The sequence below is a fragment of the Phyllopteryx taeniolatus genome, chromosome 9 (genome assembly GCF_024500385.1).
Source record: "Phyllopteryx taeniolatus isolate TA_2022b chromosome 9, UOR_Ptae_1.2, whole genome shotgun sequence".
Classification (NCBI taxonomy): Eukaryota; Metazoa; Chordata; class Actinopteri; order Syngnathiformes; family Syngnathidae; genus Phyllopteryx; species Phyllopteryx taeniolatus.
Window position 1 is genome coordinate 9,374,323 of NC_084510.1, and position 26,540 is coordinate 9,400,862.

At 41.7% G+C, this 26,540-nt stretch overlaps 1 protein-coding gene across 6 annotated transcripts; it reads right to left on the reverse strand.

The window, feature by feature from the left end:
* On the reverse strand, positions 1-25,470 carry LOC133483218 (death-inducer obliterator 1-like). Of its 6 annotated transcripts, none has more exons than XM_061784097.1 (17): positions 25,315-25,470; positions 23,972-24,018; positions 21,797-21,918; positions 18,966-19,932; positions 16,230-16,620; positions 15,568-15,921; positions 13,649-13,868; positions 11,042-11,570; positions 10,784-10,943; positions 10,570-10,686; positions 10,327-10,482; positions 9,933-10,089; positions 8,797-9,274; positions 8,325-8,472; positions 8,136-8,225; positions 7,860-8,055; positions 1-4,366 (listed from the first exon to the last, which is right to left on the reverse strand). In XM_061784097.1, the coding sequence occupies exons 3-17, from the start codon at positions 21,876-21,878 to the stop codon at positions 465-467; spliced, it is 7,947 nt and encodes a 2,648-aa protein (XP_061640081.1). In that variant the 5' UTR covers positions 21,879-21,918; positions 23,972-24,018; positions 25,315-25,470; the 3' UTR covers positions 1-464. The 6 variants fall into 6 exon arrangements, with proteins under 6 accessions (XP_061640081.1, XP_061640082.1, XP_061640079.1 ...); XM_061784098.1 differs by having other exon boundaries at positions 10,375-10,482; positions 15,568-15,924; XM_061784095.1 differs by having other exon boundaries at positions 15,568-15,924.
* Positions 25,471-26,540: the final 1,070 nt, after the last annotated feature.

The following is a 26,540-nucleotide window of genomic DNA, read 5'->3' on the forward strand; positions in this document are numbered from 1 at the left end:
TGTGATCAAAAATGTTTAATTGATTTAGTTGCAACAAATTAGGTACTGCGCTGTAGATAAATTGAACTTTTTCCTCATAGTGTGCTATAGCCACAGTTCTAAGCAGTTTAGTTTCAGATCGATCCAGGGTATATGGCTTTTATTTTGTCTACTTAGAAAAGTATTAAAAACATCAGTATGTACAAGAATACATTCATATTTACATTTGTTGTGTGATTCAACACAGAATTCTTTTTTTAAACTGGGTTTGACTCAGTAGCTATATCACACACTCCAAAGGCATGTAACTTAAATGTCCTTCAGTTATGTTTCGCAAATGTATTAAACAACTTAAACAACTTAAGACAGAAAATACAAATGCTGGAACCTATAGAAATGAAATACTGCCATTGTCATTCACAACAAAGATTTTCAGTGGTTATAAATTATGTCGCTCCAAGGTTAACTAGTGTAGATGAAACACACTAGGATGAGTTTTTATCACTTCCCGCAGTCTTTTCTTTCTCCTTAGATTTTTCGTGTTTGCTATTTTTCTCTTCTCTCCTTTCTCTAGTTCTGCTTGTTTCCTGGCGGTCTTTGCCACGGTCTCTTTCACGGTCTTTATCTCTGTCTCTGTCTTTGTCTCTGTCTTTCTCCCGGCCTCTGTCTTTCTCCCGGTCTCTGTCTTTCTCCCGGTCTCTGTCTTTCTCCCGGTCTCTGTCTTTCTCCCGGTCTCTGTCTTTCTCCCGGTCTCTGTCACGGGGTCTGTCTTTCTCCCGGCCTCTATCTTTTTCTCTCTCTCGGTCACGGTCTTTCTCTCTGTCTCTATCTTTCTCTCTTTCTCTATCTGGATCTTTATCTCGGTCTCTATCTTTTTCTCCATTTCTATCTTTGTCTCTGCCTCTATCCCGGTCTCGGTCTTTATCTTTGTCACGATCTTTTTCTCTATCCTTGTCTCTATCCCTCTCCCGGTCTCGCTCTCGATCCCCGTCTTTGTCTCTGTCCCGCTCCCTTTCTTTGTCTCTGTCCCTTTCTTTGTCTCTGTCCCTGTCCCTTTCTTTGTCTCTGTCACTGTCCCTTTCTTTGTCTCTGTCTCTACCTCTATCTTTCCCCCGATCCCGGTCTTTGCTTCGGGACTTGTCACGTCTTTTGTCTCGCTCATGGTCCCGTTCTTGCTCTTTGTCACGGTTTCTTCCCCTTTCACGATCGTAATCCCTTCTATCAGACTCCCTGTCCCTGGCTCTGTCCTTATCCCTTTCTCTGTCACGCTCTCTTCTCTTATCTGTGTCTTGATCCCTGTGTCGCTCGACCTCTGCCTCCTTGTGTTTCTCGCTCTCCTTCCCTTTGCTGCGCTCACGTTCTCGGCTAGATTCACCATCGATGTCCCTCTCTCTACTTCTGTCCCATTCTCGTTCTCTACTCCACCGCTTGCCCTGACTCCTCTCCCACAGAGATCTCGCAGAGGGAAGGATGTCCCGGTCTCTGTCTCTTCTGCATTCACCAGAGAGTTCCTTGAGTCGTTCTTCTAATAATTGGGAAGAACTAGAACTCTGTTCTCTGAGTCCTACTTCAAAGTGACTGAAGGGTTCTGTGCTTCGCGGTTCTGAGCCCTCTCGGTTGGTGCTGATTCTCCTCAGGACTTCAGGAGAATGTCGGCGCCAGTAGTCCTCTCGCCGTATATCTGGACTGTGACCTCCCATGCGACTTTGAGGACCAGTAGGAGCCTCTGTGGGGGTTGGTAGCAGTGGGCCACTGTGACGAACAGGTCTTGCCTCATCTGAAAACCTATCAAAGCGGTAACGTTCAGACCCACCAAAAGGCTGAGACTGATCTCTGACCGCTCTGTTCTCCTGAAGAGGAAGAGCTATGTGCTCATTCAAAGCTCCTCGATGTGGTGGTGAGTGTAGCCTGGGAACCCCAAACGTATTATGTGGATTGATGTGTTGTCCGCTAATGTCCACACCAGAAGGTGGGCCTCTTGACTCGTCGTACTGGCTAGGTGGAAGACCCCGGTGAGCTGCAGCATGGCTGTCTTTGAAAACATTCTGAGGATGATTTTGGTGTTGGTCCACCTGTGTGAATGAGTGAATATCTTTACTATACTGCTCCCGAGGGCCACGGCTTTGGTCTACCATTTGGGGTTGGATTTGGATTGGAGTTAGATTTTTATGGTCACCATACGGCGATGGTAGAGGACCCCTTGGCGCTGAGAAGTGAGACAAAGGAGGAAGCCTGTTATCAAAATGTCCTGGTGGAGGCCCTGTAAAAGGTGGAGGAGGACCTCTGTTTCCTGGGAAATTAAATGGTGGAGGCGGCCCGGTAAATCGTGGAGGAGGCAGCTGATTTGGGCCATCAAAAGTAGGTGGGTTTGGAAAGCCTGGAGGAGGGCCTTGTTGTCCGCGATGCTGCGGGGGGACTAGAGGATCAAAAATTTGAGGTGGAGGACCTCTCTGGCCAATTGGTGGATAAGATGGTGGTGGTGGTACTCTGGGTGGAATAAGGTTCTGGGGAGGTGGTCTTGATAGTGGCTGTTGTGGTGGTGGTAGTTGGGTACGTGTCCACTGGTTTTGATAGGGAGGGAATGGAGCTGGATGCAGGCCATACGGACGGGTGCTGTCAGCTTGAATTGGAGGACCAATTACCGAGGAAGGACCACAGATAGCTGGTGGTGGTCCTTGCATAGACTGCGGTGCAGCGATTGAAGAAAGACCTTGTATGGGTGGTGGTATTGACATTGGTGGAGGCCTCATCATGGGATTCTGTCCGTGTATCGGTTGAGGTGGTAGAAAATTGGATGGTGGGGGGATGTCAGTTGGCGGTCTATACTCATTGTCAAAGTCTGCTGTTGACCTGTGATGTCGCGGATGATGGGAATGAGTGTCACTGATAGCTAAACTTTGAGTGAGGACTGGGATTGTGGAAGTAATTGAGGAGTTTGGTGGCTCATTGTAGGAGCTACAAATTGCTGTGTCTTGGCTATTGTCATCATATTCTGAATCCTCACTGGTTTTTAAAATACTTGCAGCATTTGGCCAAATACTGTACTTGTCTGTCTCTATTTTAGCCTGGACCGTCTTGGTTTGCTCTTCTCTCATTTTCACTTCTTTTTCATGAATGTAGTCATACTCCAGATCAGGTTCCATAGTCTCTCCTAATAAAGGAATTGACACTTCTGCCTTTACAGTCTCCATGAAGGGCAGTGTCTCATATTTCTCTTCCTCCATGGGTAATGCAGTCTCTGGGCTTTGTGAGGTGTCTGGAAGGTGAGCAACAGAAGGCAACTGTGGCTCTTGAATTGACTGTGGTTGAGGAGAAGAGCCATCTGATGACAACTCCTCTTTATCGAGCGGTTCATCTGTTGTTTTTGTTGTGCTACATGCCGTCTGGTGAGATTCCCGGCTCTGTCGAGGATCTCTCCTCTGGTTGATAGTGGGTACAGCTGATGAAGATTTCACAAGCTCTTCCACTTTTTTGCCTAGCTGCAGTAACTGACTGCTGCCCAAAAGCGTTGGAGGAGTCTGTGAAGCCCCAGTCGACTCAGTGGATGGCATATACTCGTCATCCTGTTTCTGGAATGTCGAATTTCCTTTCTGTTCAAGGGTATTCGGGATCTTTTCAGAATCTGTTATATCTTCCGATGAAGCTTTTCCAGTTTCATCTGATACAGTAGTTTTGACTTCATCAAATATTGAGTCATCTTCAGGATCATATGCAATATCATCACCTTCACTTGGTACCACTTCAGGTTTGTTTACTACCTCAATCGGGTGATTAGGAATACTGTAACCCATACTTGGGTCATACTCTTCCTCTGGGTCATATGGTCGGTCATCTTCATCCTCCTCTACCGTTTTTTCTTTTGAAATCTGTGCAAACTGCTGCACAATTGGATCTAGCATTGTCGATCGTGGGGTAGAAGATTCCGCAGCCTGATCAGATGGAGAGTTGGAAGCGTCCGAGTCATGCTTTTTCTTCCCAAAAAGAGTGTTGAGGATAGTCTGAAGAGGAGTGGCAGGGGCTGCAGTGGCAGGCATAGAACTGGATGAGGATGGGGATTCCATACCTGTGACAGAAGATGCGGCAGGTGCTTTAACAGATGACAAAAGAGTAAAGACAGATGGAGTGGCCATAGCAACACTTGGTGTTTCAGAGGAGCTGGCAGGAGGCGACCCTGGAGGAGTCGTACTGAAGGGAATTTCCAAACTTTGACGTGTGCTTCGCTCTACTTTGACAGAGAGAGGCGGCTTTGGATGACCCGGGTCATCAAGGTCTTTAATTTGCATCTTAGACCGTTTCTCATCCATTTCCAATGGAATACCAGCACGCTTTCTGTCCTTTTGACAGATGAGGAGCCCTAGTAGAAGGTTGGGCCGGGCTGGCTCAAGTCCTGCAAAATAACAAACATATCCAAGTCAATTAACGAACATAAGATTACCCTCCAATCTCCAACAAGCAAGAGACACATGGAACTAAAAGTGTATAATTTCACATTTCCTTTCTCAAAACAGAAGTACTGTACATAATCGGCTGTTTTAGACAGCTGAAGACTGATACCATTTTTAAACTTTGTATCCCTATGATGGAGCAGGATGCTTGTTCTGAAAGATAAAGCCCACTTCCGGAAGTGGATTGTGGATTAGTGATCAACACAGTAACTTAATTAACATCATATAAAACACTCTAACTAACACATTATGGTGCAAAAAGTAATGGCTAATGCTAACAAGGCTCTTCCAGGATACTTGAATTGTGTCTGGCTACTCACACAGTCAAACAAACAGTAGACGTACTACAGACCGAGCTGCACCAACTCCAGCCACCATGACGTCACTGCCCATTAAAAAGCCAAGTTAACTGGACCGCTCGAATAACAAAAATACAAATGAACACAAAAGTTAAAATTGCTTATGGTACCTAAAATATAGGGATGAACATAATTACCGCAATAATGAATAACTGAGAATGTTTTCAAAGACAGCCATGCTGCAGCTCACCAGCTCATACATATTCAAGGCAAAAATTGAGAACGCAATGTAGTTTAAAAAAAAAAAAAAATGAATTTATACCAAATGCCATCGCGAGGCAGAACTAAATAAAATGACCTGAAGTGCTCCACGCTGATGTTTTACTTATTTTACTAGATCTAATTAGGAACATGACAAATGGCCAACATTTTTGTGGAATTTTGTAAAAAAAAAACACAAACATGAAAGGAGCACTTCAAACGCCTCTAAAATCCATCCATTACAAATAAATTTATGAAAAAAACAATTGACCTACTCTACTGACCACACTGGTCCTGTCACCAATAATGTTCCATTTGGGCTAGTAAAGTCGAGTTTTTAGGGCAAGCAACGCCTTTTGAACATGTCGACGTCTCTGAATTTTGGCCCGTACGAGCGATCGGTGGATATATTTAACTGAAACTGGTCAGCCAATCGGAAAAGGGACTTCCTGAGTAGTAGACTAAACAAAAGGGTCAAGAAGATACACTATATTGCCCAAAGTATTTGCTCACCTGCCTTTACTCACATATAATTTTAAGTGATATCCCATTCTAAATCCATATGGTTTAATACAGAAATGCAAACACCAAAGGCATGACAAAGGTGACCAAAAAAAAAAACATTGTAGGGGTGATCTGGGCGGATCTCCGAGCCCCCGCAGAGAATTATTATTATTTTTTAACATAAATTAAGCAATCTTGAAGACTCTAAAGAGTAAAATAAGGCAAAAACATAATAATAATAATTCTTCACGCAGAAAAACTTATTTACACCACTCAAGTACATGTTGATGTACAAATTTAAGATTAAAATACAATTTGCCTCATTTCTTTGCTTTTTTGGTCTGGCCTCCAACTTGAGCCAGGCCCCTCCTCCACCTGCGCCTGATGCCTGCTTCAAGCTGTGCGACATGAATAGCATGCTGCTCTTTAAGCACTCTCATTCAGGAAAAGAATTGACTACAATCATTGTCTGTTTCACTTCATTTTTCACTATTACCAACTTCAAAGGCTAATCCCAAATGTGTCCTCCAGGAAAATATTAAGTACAATATTTTTCACTTTTGATTGGCCATTTCTAATTTGAAGTTATTTCATTCTGTGTTGTGACAATCCTTAACAGTGCTCCGTCGCTTAATACATTTAAGATTAACATCAGTAAACTAATTAGATAATTGTAGCCGCGTTTCCTAATTAATACAAAATGTACTACGGATCAACTCTTATCTAGTGTGAATACCTATGTCTGGAAAGCCCAATAGAAGACGTGTGAGTTCATATGACTTTCTTGTGTCCTTTGATTGGTGAACTAGACTTAAACGTCACTAGCGCTTAAATTGGATGACGCAAACAGTGCCCGATGCGGAAGTCGAGGTCGTAGTCTCGCGCACGAAATAGTTGATGAATAAGCAATAATTGATAAATAAAAGTAGCGAGCGACATTTAGATCATTGTAACGGAGTAAAAGTACCGTGACTTATTAACAGCAAAAGCGACGAAGTTTTTTTCTGGTCTCGTCAACTCCTGTGACTTTGATCGCACAGGCGGAACCTCAGGCTGCATATTAGTCCACAAAGGATCTACCTGCCAGGGTTCAAGGAGTACGAAAAAGCCTATGACATCAGTGAAGGCGACGGTGGTGGCGATGGTGGTGGTGGCGGCGACCCCCCCAGGAAAAACTCACCGGAGCTATACGATTTACGTAAATGGACAATTTTGAGTTCAAAATGGCGAAATAACAGCTTCAACAAGGTTTACGAATGAGTTAATGGAATATTTGCCCATTCTTCCAGGACAATATTTGTGAGGTCACACACTGATGTTGGATGAGAAGGTCTGGCTCACTGTCCATTCGAAATTAACCCAAAGGTGTTCTATCAGTTTGAGAGCAGGACTCTGTGCAGGCCAGTCAAGTTTGTCCATACGAAATTCTCTCATCCAAGTCTTCATGGACCTTGCTCTGTGCACCTGTGCACAGACATGTTTTTTTAAAAGGAAGGGGTAATCCCTAATTTGTTTGACTGCCTAAAATCTCTTGCTGTGCTGAAGCATTCAGAGTTCCTTTCACTGGAGCTCAGGGGCCAATATTTTGGACATTTCCATTTTGGAGATGGCCCCTTCCTGTTCCAACATGACTCTGCATCATTGCACAAATTAAGGTTCATAAAACAGAGATAGATGAGAGTTAGATGTGGATGAACTTGACTGGCCTGCACAATCCTGACCTCAACCCTACAGAACACTTTTGGATGAATTAGGGTGGCGACTGAGAGCCAGGCCTTCTCCAACATCAGTGTGTAACCTCACAAATGCACCTCTGGAAAAATTGTCAAATTCCCATAAACACGTAATATTGAATGATACAAATGGGTTAAGAATGAGATGTCACTTAAATTCATATCTGAGTCAAGACAGGTGAGTAAATACTTTTGGCAATATAGTGTGTGTTGAGAAATAATCAAATTGTATTGTTTTGCATAAATCTGAAGACACTTTTTAACTGGATTTTCTATCAGCGCTATCACTCAAAAACATTCCTAAAAAAGGGATTGTTTTTTTTCCCGAAGGAAAAAAACTCACATTTTGCCCAAACCCATAATCTGATTTTTAACATTTTTGGTGCGTTGTATACAAGTTGAAGTGAATTACACCCAGATGCAGCATTTTGACAGACTGTCGTTTCTGGCAAATCTTGTCCCAATGATAAATTATATCATCCACAGCACAGAGCAAAACATATGCTATGTTACAGCATATGCTTAGAATTAGTGCCCCGCTACAGTACAAACAATTTTGACAGCCATCACGTCCTATTAGAACCAACAAAAAGGCCACGTAAACAAAACTCCAGTTGAGTCTCTCTGTAAAAGCATACCTGGGCCATCAAATGGTAAGAGTTTGGAAGGTAATGGGTCCTTTGAGCTCAAAGGGATTAGATAAAGGTCTTTGATCCGCCTATTGCTGATGGCTACGACACCAAATCTTTTCCTGCTGCTGAAGTAACAGAAGAGAGACACGTAAGCTACTTCCTCTTCCTCTGTAGCAGGCTGGAATCGGATCAGACAAAGCTCCTGTGATCAGCAAAAGTGACAAGATCAATGCCCTGCATCAAAAATATTATTTTTACAATTAAACATTTGTACAAACTAACCTTGGACAATGAGGTTTTCAACTTTCCAACATAGTCCCACACGGTGCTTGGAGAGATACGCCCTCCAACATGAATGGTGTCTGGCAAATCCTGCATGACATTTGACAAGACATGAGTTGCAATTTTCAAAACACAAACAAAATAAATATTAACTAAAGACATGAATAGAAAATGTAGACTTTTACTAACCTCTTTTAGGTACTCAAAAGAGCCTGAAACCAGGTAAGCTTTAGTTACAAACTTGGCCACAGATTGCATGTTGATGAACCCTTTCCAAATCTTCTCTTGACCATGGAGGAAGATTGCAGTCTCCCCCTCAGGAGGAGGCTCAAAGGTACTGGGAAAAGCAATACCATTTTTCAAAAAAAAAAAAAAAATAATCCTTTGTTCGTTTAAATGAAGAAAGCATAATTTTCTAAGGTGAAATACAAAATTCTCAATCAGGCTAGAGAAACTAGGTCAGGCAGCTTTAAAACCACCTTAATAATATGCAGCTTGTCACAACATATAACTCCAACACCACACCTCAAAATTCGATACTAAACATTCTCAAATTAACTGAGAAATTGATACATTTGAGTTAATCAGTGTTTGACAACTGTAAAACAAGTTAGTGTAATTAGCTCATCTTAATAAATGAGCTTTTAATTAGACTAAGTACCTTGTTTTAGATGGTTTGGACAAAACCAATGAGGCTGGAGGAGCAGGAGGCATAGGAAGGGGTGCCTTTCCTCCAACATCCAAAGGAACAATGACAGGAGCTGGGAGTGGGTCTGCCATGTTGTTTGTAGGTTTTTCTGGGGCAGTGTAAGTGACAGTAACACCGGAGCCATGTCTGGCCATGCGCGGGTCTCGGCGTGTGATGCTAACAGAGGAAACAGTGGGGGCGATGGTCGGGGGGGTCTGCAAAGGTGGGGCCAGATTGTTAGGGTCCTCTTGGTAAAGTTGTGGCTGTGACTCTAGGACAGCCGGTTCTATGCCTGATTGGTAGGGTGGAGGGATGTGCTGGTGGTGCTGGTAGACCGTGGCCACTTGCGGTTGGCTGACAGCACTCGCTGAGTGTAAGTCTTGTCTGGTTGGGTCGGGTTTCTTTGTGGGTTTGTTTTTTTTGGATGCAAGCTCATCTTCAGTCTTCTGACCTAAATAAAAAGATGGGTGAGAAAGACATTAGATGGACAGTGTTGGTAGTAATGTCCTACAAAAGTAATGTTACTTGCAATACTTTTTTGCTATAATGCTGTAATGTAAGCAATTACTAATATTATAGTAATTTTATACCCATTACTTCCTGCACTCTGACTGTACAGTCATAGCAGGCTTTTCATTATTGACACATCATTAGTTGCAATAGATGTACAGTATACCATTAAAGCCCCACCACTGATTGGTTGTGATGACATTCATTGACTGTACATAGTAATTATTGCGAGCTCAAATTGTAATGCTTACATTACTTCATAGTGTCAGGCAAATAGTTTTTTGGCTACGCTTTGAATAGAGAGAAAGCGTCTGTAGTCAAGACATTCTGGAATTTGGCGTTTGGTAAGCATATCAAGAGCAATGAAACGACATGTATTTTAGCTAGTAGGCCTAATAAAATTGTTCTCATTTGTAAAATCTAAGTTCAGAATTCCAATTGTTTTAGTTCAAATAATTCAAAAATAATGTGGAAATGGTGAAACATTCCAATTCGGAGACAGTGATATTCTAAATATAAAAACATGACTAAACACTTTGAAATAACAGCAAACAGTAATAATTACTACAAACTATCCCCTTCTGACTAGACTCATTTACCTGTGCATATTTTACAGTTGAGGTCAAACAGATGAGTTCTGTGCTCTGATGTTGTGTCTTTGAGCATGCTACTGAAAATATCATGCACACTACTGCTTCCCTCAGTAGCAGACGGCTGTGGTGCAGCTGAAGGAGTGAGGCTAGACTCATCTTGGTCCTGAGAGAATACAATAGGTTGATGTTAAATCCTACAAACAACCACAATAACTTCCCGGACACCCACAATTAATTGCAAAGGAGGTGCAAGTATGTCAAGTTGTTTTTTGTACAAAGATACAAATTTCAAGAGGAAGCCCAAAAAGATAAAAGAAAACTACACCCAGGCTACTGTATTTACTTATACATGTGAAGAAAAAGTGTGAAAGCTGTAGAAAGACAGTGTGCCACCACTTACTACAGCAGAAGCCATGCGAGAAGATGAAGCTGTGGCAGAGATACATACGTCTGTATCTGATGGGGGTGGTGCATCCTCCACGTCCATGCTATGAGAGTCGTACCTATTGCCGGGTTTGGAATGACCTGAATGGGACCTTCCACCTGAGGACTGGGCCTGTGGGTAGCAATGTGTAATGTTACGATATTTCATCATGTCGTTGACTAAAACGTCTTTGGAGTTTGAAGGTTAAGAAACATTTACCTGATGCGGATCAGGCTTCTTCCACTCAGATACCTCCTTGGAAATCATTTCTTCAGCACTCAGCCTTACAAGTCGGAAAGGGGATACCTCACCTCCAATTACCCTGTAGAACAGGCCCTGAAACACAACCAACTCATTTAACTTCTCCAATCAAAATCTGAAAAGTATATATTTTTTTAACACGAGAGCAAGCTTTACAATCATGTTGACTCACCTTGTTTTTTGGGTCCTTGAGGTTTAACATGAGCAACCGATACTTGTTTTTGTACTTGCTATCAGTGCTGAGGCAGAGGTTAAACATCTCTTTTTCAATGGCAACAGCAAGCCGCCCGACCTCACTCTCTGTCATTTTCAGATCATCGCTGTCACTCACCCTGGTGGTAAGAAGTAAAACAGTTATTCTAACTAAATAATTGCTCTACTAGAAAAACTTTTTTTTTTTTTTTTTTTTTTTTTTTAAAAGGACTCTCACCTCTTGTAAAGGATGTCTGTCAGAGAACGACGGATGTTCTGTCTCATCTGGTGGTTGGGGGGCTGTGGTATAGGGGATGCAGAGGCTGCCGAGACCGCAGAATGGTGAGGCCTTGGGGATAAAGAGTGACTGGGGGGAGCTGAAGACACTGGTGATGATGGGACTCTTGAGGATGGATGACGGGACGGAGAGTCTTTTTGTTGAGGCTGCTTCTTTGGAATGGTAAAGTTTGTCTTTGTGACTCTTAGTGCCCCTGTGACATGGATTGGGCCTGGAGGGTACGGAGACGGGGGAGGGGGGGGTGTTGTCCGTAGTTTCTTGGACCTTACTGCAGATTTACTGGGAGGAGTCGCAGACCTCTTGGGTCCCTTGGAGCTGCTGGACTGAGGGGATGGCTTCTTGCCCTTTGGAGACACCTTGGACCCTCGAGTGGTCATGGTCTTCTTCACTTTGGTAGGGGTCTTGGAATCACAAGGTTTTCCACGAGATGAGACTTGCTTCTTTGTCTGCTTCTCTTCTTTGGGCGGAGCTGCAAAACAAGAAAACACCAGACACTTTAAAATATGTTACTAATCACAATATTGATGAATCGTTACGGTGGCGTCATTTTTATTTTGCACAGCTGAGAGCACTCAAACCACATGAACAATTTCAGACTTTAGTCACTTGGTAAAAAGATGAACAATAATAATTGTATTTTGATTGCATATTAAAATTATAACTACCTAAGGTTTTATAGGCCACATTGGTGATGTCAGCCATGCTGTACATCTCCCCTTGGCCAAAAATACGACATATAGAAGAGCTTCAATCTCAGTGGCTGAGCAGCGTTGGTTTCCACATAACAAGCTTTTCCTTTTTTAGTATTAAGTAAACTTGTGATTATTAATCAATAGTTATCAGCATTCATCAGTTAAAAAACACTCCACCTACATTACTTTCTAAAGATGCACTTGTTTGGAAGTCTGAAATTATATATCAAGATTATGAAAGGTAGTTTTTTTTATAAAAAAAAAATATATCATTTCGACAGACAAAAACTGATGAGCTCAGCTAAAATCCATAACCATCCTATTAAATCTGTCAAACAAAAGTGCAATTATTGCTCAATCACGATTTCACAGTTACACATTGCACATTTTCTTACAAATTATCACATGTAAAGCAACACGTGCCCATAATTCATCAACAAGGTGCACTTCTAAACTTTATACTTGCACTGCAAGAAAAACGATTAAAGAATTAAAAGCCAAGTAAACCAGTGGTCACATTTTTAAAACACACAAATATGTCCAAAACTGCCTTGTGACAGTGGGGAACAATGACTTATTCTTTTGAAAAGTGCCCTAATTGCTCATGGTCTGATAAAATGACCTGTGATGTCCCTCGTGGCACTCAAGAGAAAAATGTGAACACAACCATACTGAGGTGTAAACAGTCTCACTCATTTTATGCCATAACCCATTCAGTTAGTCTTGGTGGAAATCTCGTGTAGGTAAATCAGCTTCAATCTTCTAGCATCGCCTCTGAACTCCACTCCAGCCTCTCTTCTTTCTTTTCACCACCCTGGATAGGAACACCTGGTAGATTTGTTTCAGCTGCTTGCCATCTGGGACACCATCGTCTGCACAATCTCCACCGCCACGGTTTTTCTTTTTAACCAGATGTAATGCCTTTTTGTTGAACTTCATGATATCCAGTAGCAAGCCAACACTGCTCAGAAACTCAATCAATGAAGGGATCCAAAAATCTGTCTGTCACATCATCTTTTATTTTAAGACAATTTCCCACTATAAATAAATATTTAATGCGTTGAAGAGGTAAAAAAAATATCATGTTAAACTAGGGGACAGTAATTCAACTATGTTGACCTTAAAAGGTTAATGCAGCATGATGTAATGGTTTGGGGATGGTGGGGTAGCAAGACGTACCTGCTGGAGATTACCCGGTGTGGTGATGAACCCATGGAGGAGACACAAAGTGGTAATTTCAAATTACCCTACACACCAATCTTATCAAACAATCTAAGCGTGATTTAACCATAAAATGTAAATTTAATGTCTGAATTTAAAACACTGGGATATCCCAGTATTGTGCTCCCCCCCCCGAAACAGGGATACCCAAATGATGCAGCAAAGGCCGAAGCATCCTCATTTAGCTAACTAGCTAAAACCAGATTGACAGAATCTTCAAATACCAAAGGGTAATTTAGCAGGACAATTATGGTCACTGCCTGATGTGCACTGGCCTATTCGAGGATTCCCCTAACGACACTACCAGGGATCAATTTTGCAAATTTGGCCAGTCCTTAGAAGGGACTGACATCACCTCTACAGCTTTTCAATTAACCTGATGTCGAGACTGTGGAGTGCTTCTATTGAAAAGTTTACTATTCACCAAAAAGTCACCTGACACACTTACCTTTTCAGCAACTGCCACTATTCCATTCCAAAGCACACATCATTAAATCACACTTAACAAGTCATGATTAAGGCTAACACAGAAAGTTCATAAATGTCCTGTTTTAAGTTATGCTAGCATGAAAGAAACCACTATTAGGGAAAAAATGAACTATTTTAACAAGAAGACCCTCAAAGAGATACATACACTTTTTGTTTAACACTGTTGCTGATATGGATGTAGTCTTTTCTGGTGGTACTGCAATGTAATTATGGTCGCTGCACCAGGACGCAGTGGCAGGCGCGGGTGGCTCTTCCACAGCATGTGCATCTTCATCATCCTCATCTGGAACGTAGTTGTCATCTTCATCGCTGTCTGAATCCTCCCTGCGGTCCTTGTGGGCCCTCGTCCGGCTGGCAGCTCCCCTCTGACCGGATCAAAGAGACGCACATTAAGGCAGTTTAGTGACAGCATCCACTGGTCTAAACAGCACAATCCATTCATGTAATCCTGCAATTTGTGACCATAATGTCTCTTTACTTAACTAAATCTATTCTGCAGTAAATCAGCTCTCTCTCATTCACCACGGTGCAATTATAAGGTCAATGCTAGGCAGTTTGCCAAAACACTTCAGGTATTGTTTAAACGGCATGTATCGTAGGAATTTAATTTGGTAATCATCGTTTTTCTGTATTTAAAAAAGGTTAACATAATGTCCAAACAATAAATCAATAAGTGTGCATTTGCAAGTATGCATCATTGACCTAATTTTACACCAGGGATATTAGTATTATATTTATAGATCTATTCATTTTCTATACTGCTTGCTCTTATTTGAGTCACAGGTAAGATGGAGCCTACCCAGCATACGTTAGATGATTGGCAGGGTACATCCTGCACTGGCCGCCAACCAATTGCAGGTATTATATTTATGTACAGCACTTTGTTACGGCTGCAATATTTTTTTAAGGGCTCAATAAATTGAGTTCTTATATTTAAGACAAATAGATCACACTGAAAACTTGACAGCTATGTCATAAGCCATTGTAAGAATATTATGATATTCCTTGTTTAAAATATGAAAATCCACTTGCACATCAAAACCTCCAGTCGCCATTATCTAGTACAATTGGAATGGTAATTTCTTTGTTCACGTTTGAAAATTAGCAACCTCCTGTTTGAGATAACATTCAAAGAAAACAACAAAAACCTATGATCAGTAATCAGGTTGTTGGTGAAACAACCACTTGATATAAATGCCAACAGTATTGATCATTTTGGACCGCTGTGGCTCAGTAGGTAGAGCAGGTCGGCTAGTGACCCAAGGGTAACTGGTTCGAACCGGCCACGACTGTCCGCATGTCGAAGTGTCCTTGGGCAAGCCACTGAATCCTAATTTGCTCCAAGTGGGCCTGGCAGCAGTCGCCCATTGGTGTATGAATGTGTGTGAGTGGGTGAATGTAAGGCTTTGTAAAGCCCTTTGGGCACTGTGATGGTGTAGATATAGCACTATATAAGTGCCGTCCATTTCCCAATTTGTTTTTGTTTTTTTAAATCCTCAACTACACCGGAGCGGATCCAAATACAAAGAGGCAGAAGAAGAGTGTGCAAACTGCACACAGCCAGATTACAAATGGTGCACATTTTTACTAACAGATGACCATTCACCCAACACTAACAATAGAGCAGCATGAATATTGAACAAAGGCTGTTGTAAGATATTGTCCTTTGTTGTAAGATATTGTACTACAATTTGCAATCAGAATTATCAAAGCACATTCTTCATCACAAAGCGTTTGTTCAAGGCATTTTGTCATTTTATACTGAAAATTTGAAGTATTACCAAGACACAATAAAGATTAGATATTGCTAATTACACCAGTACAAGTAATGTTCATGCTCAAGGTTTACGTGGCTATGACTTTGTAGTTCATGTCCACTAAATGTGTTAGTAAAATAGGCTTGAGCGGAGCTGCCATCTTGGTGATTACATCATCATTGAGCGCAACTGTTAAGCAACATGAACATAGTATGTACCTGATTCACAATTCAACAAAGACAACTGGTGTATAAATGTATTCACTTCAAGAAGCAGTCTTTTCTCAATTTAAGGTAGTCTAAATTACCTTTGATGCAGAGGTGGATTTCTGAGCTTTGCTCTTAGGCTCTTTGACTTCAGTGAATGACTTCATGGCAGCAGCAGCATGTCTCAGGATACAGTCATTTCCACAGTACACAGAGTCTGGCTGGGCATTGCTCTCGCAGCCAGGACCGATGCATTTAGGAAGTGAAACATCCTCCGGTTCCAGTGACTTTCCAGTCTCTTCCGCCTCAGTCGTCGTTTTCACCTCCACATTTGAAGCCACTTTCTCCTGCTCCATCTCTGGTGGTGCTTTCAGCTCTGGTGTGGGGCCCGCAGTCTTTTCTGGCACTGGCGCCCCCTTCTGGTCAGCGTTGAGTGGTGTTTGCTGCTGTATTGTCTGCTTCAAACCAGTACACAATAGCTAATGATGAGCAGTGTGATTTAGGTGGTGACAAGTGTTTTGTCAGCCATCTTAGAAATGTCATTATTCATAATTTGACAGTATGCTCATTCCCACAATTATTTATGACACCAATCAAGTCGTTTGAGTATGCAACGTGAGCAAGCCAATACACAGAGAATTGTCTTTTTACACGTTTCTGTCATATAGATTGAAAGAGGTGTGTGTTCTGTAAGAAACATGAATACAATTTTAAAGCCCTGATTATTAGTTGTAAAAATGTTCAGATTATTTGTCAGACCTACCGGCTGAAAGATTTTTATCTTCTTTTTTCCCGTAGGATTTGTGGCTTTCTCGATTCTGCCTTTGATCCCAATGTCCTCCACTCCTTTCTCGTCTGAACCGGCAGATGTTGAGGGTGGTTGTGCTGCTACCACTAAACTTGCCGTGAGACCAGAGTCAGCAACAGTGGCACCAGCAATAAGTGGAGGTGCAGCGCCGGCATTGGTCTTCACCATGTCTGTGCTCAGAGACAGCATGGGGGTGGCAGGCCTGATCACCTGGCTTTTTTTAGCTGTGCAGTTGGGGCAGATGTAATCCTCGGCATTTCTCTCCATCAGACGCCCCCGAGCCTCGGTGATGCCCACACAGTCTCCATGGAACCACTCCTCACAGCGGTCACAGCAGATCATGAACCTAGTGAGCAAGGACACTTGTAATGGCAACCTCGTCTGAGTCCCCTCATTATTATTCCTGCTTCTTAATATCAGTGGTGTACATTCTTACCAAAACATTAAGTGTTAGTAATGCTTGTCTGATTTGATTATGTTATCCAAGTTTATGCTTACAAATGCTCATGGGCTAGCCGAACATTGTCATTTATTCGGATACCACAGTATCCCGTCTTTTCCGATCACTGGACCTTATCTTGTCAAATCAAACAGTGTTTGGGAGGCGTCACCTTTCACCACAACCAGATACAACCGTTACCATGGCGACAACAAGTTATCAAACAATGGATCGCCGTGACAATGTTGGGGAAAAGGAAAAAAAAGGGGAAAAAATGCGCGCCATGACCAGGTGCTCGGCAGAGGACGTGTTGGGTTCTCCATTCAATGATTTCTTGAGGTATGTTCACGTAACTTTAACACGATACGGCTCCCAAGAAGGCGACAAATGTTATGGAGCCTAACAAGCTAGTGCTAGCACTAACGTTTGTTGGTAAACAAGCCAGCGTTCTGTCGAATCATGCTCTAAAGTTTCAGTAAACAGTTTGTGTGCGGGAATAAACGTTGCCATCAGCGACCAAGTACGTTGACAACGGCAAGCACCGGCGGCGATGCGCCTGTCACAATACGCACTCCTATTGGTCGACGTCAAAGTGCGCTGTGGGAGAGTTCTCGTTGATATGTCACACTACACAAAAGATACCCCCCCCCCCCCCAAAAAAAAAATAATTAAAAAAAATAAAACATGCTAGACTTTTCGATTGTGGCATCGTAGGGCTATCATAGGGCCAAATCGTTGGTCGTGGACTGTCAGTTGTGTTGTTCCCGCCAAAATATGTTGTTCCCGAAGTGGGAAATTGCCCACAATAGCAAGTTGGTCATATATTGGGCTAAAATCCTATAGTCTAATACAAGCATTAAGATACTACCCCTGCAACACACCAGATATCCAGAAGAAAATGGATGGATGGATGTTAACTCACAGATTCATTAAAGAATCCCACCAAAACTCTGGACCTGGCTGCTAATGTTTTTAATGCATCATACTTTTACTAGTTTGGTCATGGATTTGGTATTTTCACGTATGTTAAATTTAACATGAGAAAATCAGATGTCGCCTCACCTATTATATTATCAACTATGATGTTCACTTTGTGGAAATGATGAAAGAATGCACAATGTAAAGACAGAATGTAAACCAGTGTTTAGTGGACCCCCACGCTAGGGGACAGGGACCGAGCCCAACCGCGAATATAAAATATTTGCAAATTCACGCTCCCCTATAATTGCCATGAAAACAAACCAAGAAAAAAAATTATCTGGGAAAAAGCAAATAAGCAGGGGTTTCGACAAATAACGGGGTAGGTTTGTTTCGTTCCCAAAACAAATCAGTGAATAGGGGCTTTTGCGACTGCCGCGTAGTCTTAATGTTTCGTCAACAACAACAACCACGCTAACGCATTCCAAGAGAACAACTTCCTCTACTAATACATATTGACTGTAATTCACTGTAGGGCTATGGGGAAGGGAGAGGGAAGAAAAAAATAAAAATAAAATATAAAATCGTCTACACTGTCTAAGTCAACCACAAAAATTGGTAGACACTAAAATTTATGCCTCGAGGCAATACAAAAACAATGAAAGCATATTTGCGCTGCCCGGAACCATGTTTGGCCACTGTCCATGTTTACTGCACACACATTTGTTGCAGATAGACGCCATGTTGAACAAGTGAAAACATTGCCAAAAACGACAGAGGAGCATGTGATTTTGAAGACACTGTCAGAAAATGGATGGATGAATGTTAGATTTGTAATGTATATATAACATGATGTATGAGTGACCTGAATGGTAGTTAGCGTTTTTTTTACCTAAAATGGTCATCGCTAGCATGCCAATGGTAATCGCGATTGCTAACCATTTAGCAAAAGCTAACTTTATTGTCTCAAATTCTGTAGTTTATACCATAAACGCAATATGCATATGCAGTTTAAGGATCAAAGTCCAGTCCTCATAAATGAGAATAAAATGAATATTAGTCGTAAAAAATATTTTTTGGGGGTGGAGTTAAATCAGAGTACTCGATGGAGTAGTCGATAGGATAATCGATTTAAAAGATTCTATAGTCACAGCGTTAATTTACTGATTAAAAAAAGTTGTAGTTCAACTTACAATCAAACTTATTCTTTCCCACACCTATTTTTTACAACTTGATTTTATTGATTTCTACAGAACCACTTATTTGATTTATTTACATTTAGAATAGTTAAAACATTGTGAGACTTGCCACGCAATGAAGCATTCAAAACAAACCTCTTGTTGTGTTTCTGCCGACAGATGCAATAAAGTGCATTGGGGTCATATCCTCCATCAGAATCAGATGACGAGGAAGAATCATCATCATCACTGTCCTCCTCTGCCTGAGGCTTGTTTGTCTTGCCAATAGCTAGCACAGGATTCGATGCCTTGACACCTGTAGTGTTCACATTTGCGGCCTTTTTTTTATTAATGTATGTTCTTATTGGGCCACGCTTTACCAACAATTCAGGTTTTTCTGTGGTCTCCTCATTTTCTGCGTTCTCCTGGGTTTCCCCTTTGATATCTTGCTTCGTTTCCTCATCTTTTCTCTCCAGATCCAACTCAGGCTGTGTCTGTTCCTTATTGGTGTTTTCATCATCTATTTTAGCAACAACAGGCTCCTTGCCTGTTTTCTCAGCATCTTTTCCCTGCAGCTCGGTGCCATCTCTGCTGTCCTCATTCTCAGAGCTCCCTTCATCTTTGACTGTGGCGCTGTCGCTTTGCCGTGTCCACCTGCCAAGTTGAGATGCCTTTCGAGTCTGCTCCCTCGTGCTACTTCTAGTTCTCCTGTCAGACGACTCATGCTTGTCCTCCACCGTCTTTGTGTCTGCGTTACCATCAAAGCTGGCCTCAGAGGCCGTTTCTGCATCAGTTGGGGTTTGCGAAGGAGGATCACCACTTTCTAGGGTTGGGGGAGCGCTCTTTCTTAGCACTCTTTTAGTAGTGGAGAGGAATTCCTCCAATTTGTCAGTACGCTTTGACTGTCTGCCACTACGGCGTACAGGATAGCGGCTCTCGGCAGTGTCAGTTGCTGCCTCCACTGGCATCTCTCTTTTAGCAACAGTGGACCGACGGAACGCCCACGTTTTCTTTAAGTTGGCTTTGGTAGATTTGTCTGGTTTCTCTATTGTCTCCTCTACCACCTTTTCACTTTCTGTTGGGAACGTTTGCTTTTGCTCACTGGGCCGCTCTTCTCCATCACCTGTAGACACATCACAGAAGGCAATGGTAAAATTAATCACGGGACTCACTCCAGTTTCAGAATATTTTAAAGAAGCAACTTCAGATTATTTAAAAAAATCTATTTTTGGTAAACTACAGACGTGCTCAACTAGATTTCTCTCGTGTGCCTTTTATTTCCACCCACCTAAAGTTGTCTGAGCATTATACAACCCCAATTCCAAAGAAGTTGGGACATTGTGTTAAACAAATAAAAACAGAATACAATTATTTTCAAATCATGTTCAACCTATATTTAATTTAATAGACTACAAAGACAAGCTATTTAATGATCAAACTGATAAACTTTATTGTTTTTAGCAAATAATCATTCAATGACAATTTTTGGGCTGCAACACGTTCCAAAAAAGCTGGGACAGGTGGCAAAAAAGACTGAGGAAGTTGTGGAATGCTCATCAAACACTTGTTTGGAACATCCCAGAGGTGAACAGGCTAATTGGGAACAGGTGGGTACCATGATTGGGTATAAAAGGAGCTTCCCTGAATTGCTCAGTCATTCACAATCAAAGATGAGGTGAGGTTCACCTCTTTGTGAACAAGTGTGTGAGAAAACAGTTTAAGGACAATGTTCCTCAATGTACAATTGCAAGGAATTTAGGGATTTCATCATCTACGGTCCATAATATCATCAAAAGTTTGAGAGAATCTGGAGAAATCACTGCATGTAAGCGGCAAGGCCGAAAACCAACATTGAATGACCATGACCTTCGATCCCTCAGGCGGCACTGCATCAAAAACCGACATCAATGTGTAAAGGATATCACCACATGGGCCCAGGAACACTTCAGAAAACCAATGTCAGTAAATACAGTTTGGCGCTACATCCGTAAGTGCAACTTGAAACTCTTACTATGCAAAGCAAAAGCCATTTATCAAAAACACCCAGAAACGCTGCCGGCTTCTCTAGGCCCGAGCTCATCTAAGATGGACTGATGTAAACTGGAAAAGTGTTCTGTGGTCCAACGAGTCCACATTTCAAATTGTTTTTGGAAATTTTGGACGTCGTGTCCTCTGGGCCAAAGAGGAAAATAACCATCCGGACTGCTTTGGACACAAAAGTTCAAAAGCCAGCATCTGTGATGGTATGGGGTTGTGTTAGTGCAAATGGCATGGGTAACTTACACATATGTGAAGGCACCATTAATGCTGAAAGGTACATACAGGTTTTGGAGAAACATGCTGCCATCCAAGCAACATCTTTTTCATGGACACCCCTGCTTATTTCAGCAAGACAATGCCAAACCATATTCGGTACGTGTTACAACAGCGTGGCTTCGTAGTAAAAGAGTGCGGGTACTAGACTGGCCTGCCTGCAGTCCAGACTTGTCTGCCATTGAAAATGTGTGGCGCGTTATGAAGCGTAAACTACGACAACGGAGACCCCGGACTGTTGAACAACTGAAGCTGTACAACAAGCAAGAATGGGAAAGAATTCCACCTACAAAGCTTCAACAATTAGTGTCCTCAGTTCCCAAACGTTTATTGAATATTGTTAAAAGAAAAGGTGATGTAACACAGTGGTAAACATAACCCCGTCCTAGCTTTTTTGGAATGTGTTGCAGCCATAAAATTCTAAGTTAATGATTATTTTCTAAAATCAATAAAGTTTATCAGTTTGAACATTAAATATATTGTCTTTGTATTGTATTCAATTAAATATAGGTTGAACATGACTTGCAAATCATTGTATTGTTTTTATTTATGTTTAACACAACGTCCCAACTTCATTGGTATTGGGGTTGTACAACATCACACCACAGTACTGCCCAATGCAACGCAGACATCCCCAGCCTTCACTAAGTGAAAAACAAGCTCATTCAAGGTACCTTGAGAGCAGCTATCCATATGGTCTTGGCTTTGTTCTGGCTCATGAGCTACAGGGAGCTCAGGGCTCACATTCTCCTCCATGGATGGAGTCAATCACTACTTTGAAACTGAATCACTACAGCTAGGAGAAGAGCACAACAGAGTCACTAATGAAGTGCAAGGGAGGTACACCAGAGCCTTCATCATCAGGAATCGACAGCAAATTTGAAAATCTACTTTACGGTTGTCAAACTATATGTAAATTTGAAACCATCCGATGTTAATAGCCAGAGGATATTACGAGGAAAACTTTGTAGAAAGCGGGCCAGTTTCAACAATCCCTAATCATTGTTGCCCCAATCATCATGCAAATCATTATTTGTGAGTCTTCAAAAATAAAAGGATAATCAAATATTTGAAGAAAGCACAAGGAGGAGTTAACAGTGGATTAGGGACGGGCGATATATATCGCCTACGACATAATCGTGAACATTGCTTTAACCATGTGCAATTTTACATACTGTCTCTAAAAGAACACAACTGTACGGGTGCATGAATGGCTAATGAGGAAGTGAGAAAGGTGGAAGTGCATGAAAGTCCCCATTTGTCAAATCAGCTGAAATGATTCAGTCATGTGACTCAATGGCAAGCAAAATAAACTCGCTCTCAAACTAGCGGGCTGAGCAACCTTTTCAGGAGTTTAGCAGCTTAACAAGTGGGTAAATTGAAACAATGGACCTCAATGGAACGAATGTATAGTTTTTTGTAGCCCAACAGGAAAATGACACAGGCCACCGATGTACGTGCTGGGTTCCTTAACGCGGCCAGTTTAAAAGTGAAACAAAAAGAATGGACGGCGCTGTTATGGTCGTATATTCACTGGAGTATTATTTAACTTGGATAACATTTACAAAGAAAACTGCACACCATCAAAGTCATCCCGACTGCTGGTGAGGCTAACGGAGGAGCTAGCTATCATAGCCCTACTGCTGCTGCAGTTGTTTCTAAGTCAATACTGTATTTCACTATTTCGTCAACGATCACCCACTGCTTTACCTTTTTGAATCCTGTACTGTATTACCAATATCAGCCGCTAAACTTGTCACCGTGAGAATAAATAAATAAAGGTTCCACGGTCATGACGTAACATACCGTTTCAAAATTACGTGTGCCTGCGAGTGTACAGCCTGATCTTTTTCCATTTCACTCTTCATAAGAAACACCTAGTCATGTGGAAAGGTTTTAAAACTTTATGACACTAGTAAATCTAATTTCCTTCACGGGATGAATAAAATATCCATCCAGCCATCCATCCACAACTTCTGCAAAAGAAGAGAAAATCTACAAAACACACTCAGAAAACCCTCGACGAGTCATTTAGCAAACAGAAACTATATGACAAAAACAAGTAAACGTTGCCAAGACAAAGAACGCCATCAACTACATTTCTTTCTTTAGGGTTCTAGCCAAATTTGTATGCCAGTGTGTGCTGTAGTGACAAACTTGTCTATTTAAATTACTTAAGGTTAGATTTTGTTTTCAATTTTTTTTAACAAAAGCTTAACTAAAATACTATTGTGCAAACCGGATTTGGCATATTCTCCTGTATACAGCCTGGACATAACTTGTTAGTTGTTGTAAGTTATTAATTGTTAAATATTGCCATACGATATTCTTGTGCAATGTCCTGGATAAATGTCCAGGGAAGCAAGTAGAGATTTACACTGTTTTTATAGGATATTGTCAAATTATCATTATCGTAAAATATAAATATAGATATTTTAAATAACAGATATTTTTATTTGCTCATATCACCCGCCGCTATCGTAGATCTATTTGTACTAGCTGCAATCTATACAAAAGCTTATCAGAAGTCTTGGACCTGAGTGGAATGCAAGTGGCAAGGTTTTTGTACATTCATACCACACTTTTTATATTGTCTAATGCAACAATTAAAAGGATACACAAGAATGTGTCAGCTGCAGAACAATTTAAATCAGAAAATGTGATTTAAAATATTGCTTGCACTACTATTTTTTGTATGCAAGTGCAACAGTTTTATTCTTCATTCATTATTATTAAAAATATACTTAACTCGTAAGAAGAATACTACATAACTATGATTTCAAACAGTTGCCCAAGTCAAGGGCAAAAGTCTGAAAAAATAAAATTGTCTAACATTGTGAAAACCATACCTGCAATTCTTCAACAAAGGCAACAACAATCATCAGGACTTGAAGATCTGCCAGAAGATAAAAAAAATGCAACTTTAGGATAAAGAACATGTTGCACCTTATAAGCAAATGTTTTTTTTTTACAATTTTAAAAATGCATCAACCAGACATTATACACAATAATATGCTGACTTCGTTAAAGTCAATGTTAAGGGACTTCCAACCTTTTTCCAACTACAGCACTTGATTTCAAAATGTGTTATTTGATTACAATAAATTCATGAATGTTTGGTCACCATGAAGCAATAAATTAAATAGCATAACACAAAAAAATCCTTTAGCAGCATACAAGATCATGTGCTGGTATGAGGTATCCTCATGCAGTAGTTTCCTCCACCAGAAAAAAAAAAAACATCCTGGCGGGATTGATTACGCCACTGAAACTGCGCCTGTGGCGCCGCACCGTGCCACGTGACTGGGTGTGATAACAAAATGGGACGACAGGCCCAGATGGACATAGAGACCTGTACAACATCAGCATCACAACTATGGACACGCAAGAATATGCGGCAATGACGCATTTTTAATTTGTCAAAATGTCAAGAAAGTCGTCAACGGCGGTGCTATGCGAACTGGCGACGTTACGTTATTACCTCAAAAACGGCTACACACGGCCCTGAACAACCATAATGCAGGGCCCTGGACATATCGCACCACAGCAACAATTATCACGCAAAATGTCGAACACATAAGAATTGAACTCACACTTTACGGATATTTGACCACAGGGTCATGGCTACTGCTATTTGGCAACCTGTAATGGCCGCAAAGCCTCATTTGCTAATCGCGTTAGCTACCACCACAACGCGTTGTTTTACACAAAATGAACATCGCTAGGTTTGACATATGATAGGTCGCCGTGTTTTAACCGTGAAAATTTAATCGCTTCATATGTAATTTCCACTCGATTGCCGTTATAAAGGTAGGCGTGTAATGAAATGTTACATTTCAACAAATCCTCTTTAGGCTAGAAAGGAATCGCTCACCACGAGCCTCAGCTACCTAGCTAGCAACTTCGGTAATTTGCCATACGACTCCGAGCCATTTGGATGCGCACATACACCTCTTAGGATATTAAAATGGCTAATAATATTCAAATACGATCTGTAGATAGCCTTTACATCCGAGTTGTTTGGCGAGAATAAGTAAGCACGTACAATCTCGAATGGCGTTACTGCAGTAGGCGTCAACAGGGGGGAAAAAAACAATAATCCTCCAACTAGTGGGGTGGTTAACGAATCCAATGCATTCGACAAATATTGACGGAAACCGACTAATAATGAACCCCGCAATACTCAACCCACCTACACGGCAGAAATACGGATGACGTGCCCTCGCTCATTCTTCGGTCAAGCCTCCATTTTCCGAAATCCTGCTGGAGCTAGCTGACTGCGCCAGATGGCTGACCTGACCGTCGACAGGACATTCAGCGCCGTGACTCACTATCGCCCCCACGGGCCTGGAGTGGGGAAATCTGTGAGTACAATCGTAAATGCTAGCAAAATAAAATAAAAATAAGACTAGTAAAAACCAATACAGATACAAGATGCATTTTTTTTGTCTTGCAGCATATGCGTTTTAATTTTTTTTACTGTGTGTGTGAGTGTGGTGACCTATCCCCGACGTCTCTGAAGCCCAAAAATGAAACAAAAAAAATTATGACAAAATGGTATTTTTAGGTTTTTATTATGACTTATACCATTATGTATGGATGGATAGATGGATAGATGGATAGATAGATAGATAGATAGATAGAGTTCTCGTGAGGGAACTTAGATTGTCAAAGCAGCAATATTCACCATTAAACCAACAACAAAAACAGGAGCAACCAACAAAGAAGAATACACAGAAAAGACAATACAACAGCAACATTTGAGGCATGCAGAAATAACTTGGTGCCCCGAGTACCTCCCAAGGCTACAGCGTAGCCGCTATGGCAATCGATTGGGTGGGAGGCACCTTGTTGTTTGCAGCAAATGCTGACCCACAGGCCTCATCGGCTGCTAGTGGACCGCCACTTTGCGAAGCCACATCCCAGCCTGTGGCGGCCCCACTGGGAAGACCCACTAGCCGGCACTTCGCGGGCCACCACCACCACTCCCCCTCGAAAGGATGATCCGGCAAATTATTTAAGCATATTATAACAGCAGCACTTTTTTAATGCAGCCCTATGGGGGGCACAAGTCAGTGCAAACTGTAGGCCGGTCCCAAGCCCGGATAAATGCAGAGGGTTGCATCAGGAATGGCATCCGGCTTAAAACCTTGCCAAACAAATATGAGCGTTCATCCAAAGAATTCCATACCGGATCGGTCGTGGCCCGGGTTAACAACGTCTGCCACCGGCGCCGTCAACCTGCAGGGCGCCGTTGGAAATTCAGCTACTGTGGGTCGAAGTCAAAGAAGAAGAGGTGGAAAGCGGGTTCTTCGGCAGAAAGAGAAGAGGAAAACATAGAGCCTAGAACTGAATGTGGGGACTTTGAATGTTGGGACTATGACAGGAAAAGATCGGGAGTTGGTTGACATGATGATT

Coding starts and splice junctions, on each gene's coding strand:
- LOC133483218 (XM_061784095.1), bottom strand. CDS start 21,878: ATGGAGGAGAATGTGAGCCCTGAGCTCCCTGTAGCTCATGAGCCAGAA. Junction 19,933..21,796: donor TATGGATAGCTGCTCTCAAG/GTACCTTGAATG, acceptor ATGTGTCTACAG/GTGATGGAGAAGAGCGGCCC. Junction 8,226..8,324: donor CTTTTGAGTACCTAAAAGAG/GTTAGTAAAAGT, acceptor AATGTCATGCAG/GATTTGCCAGACACCATTCA.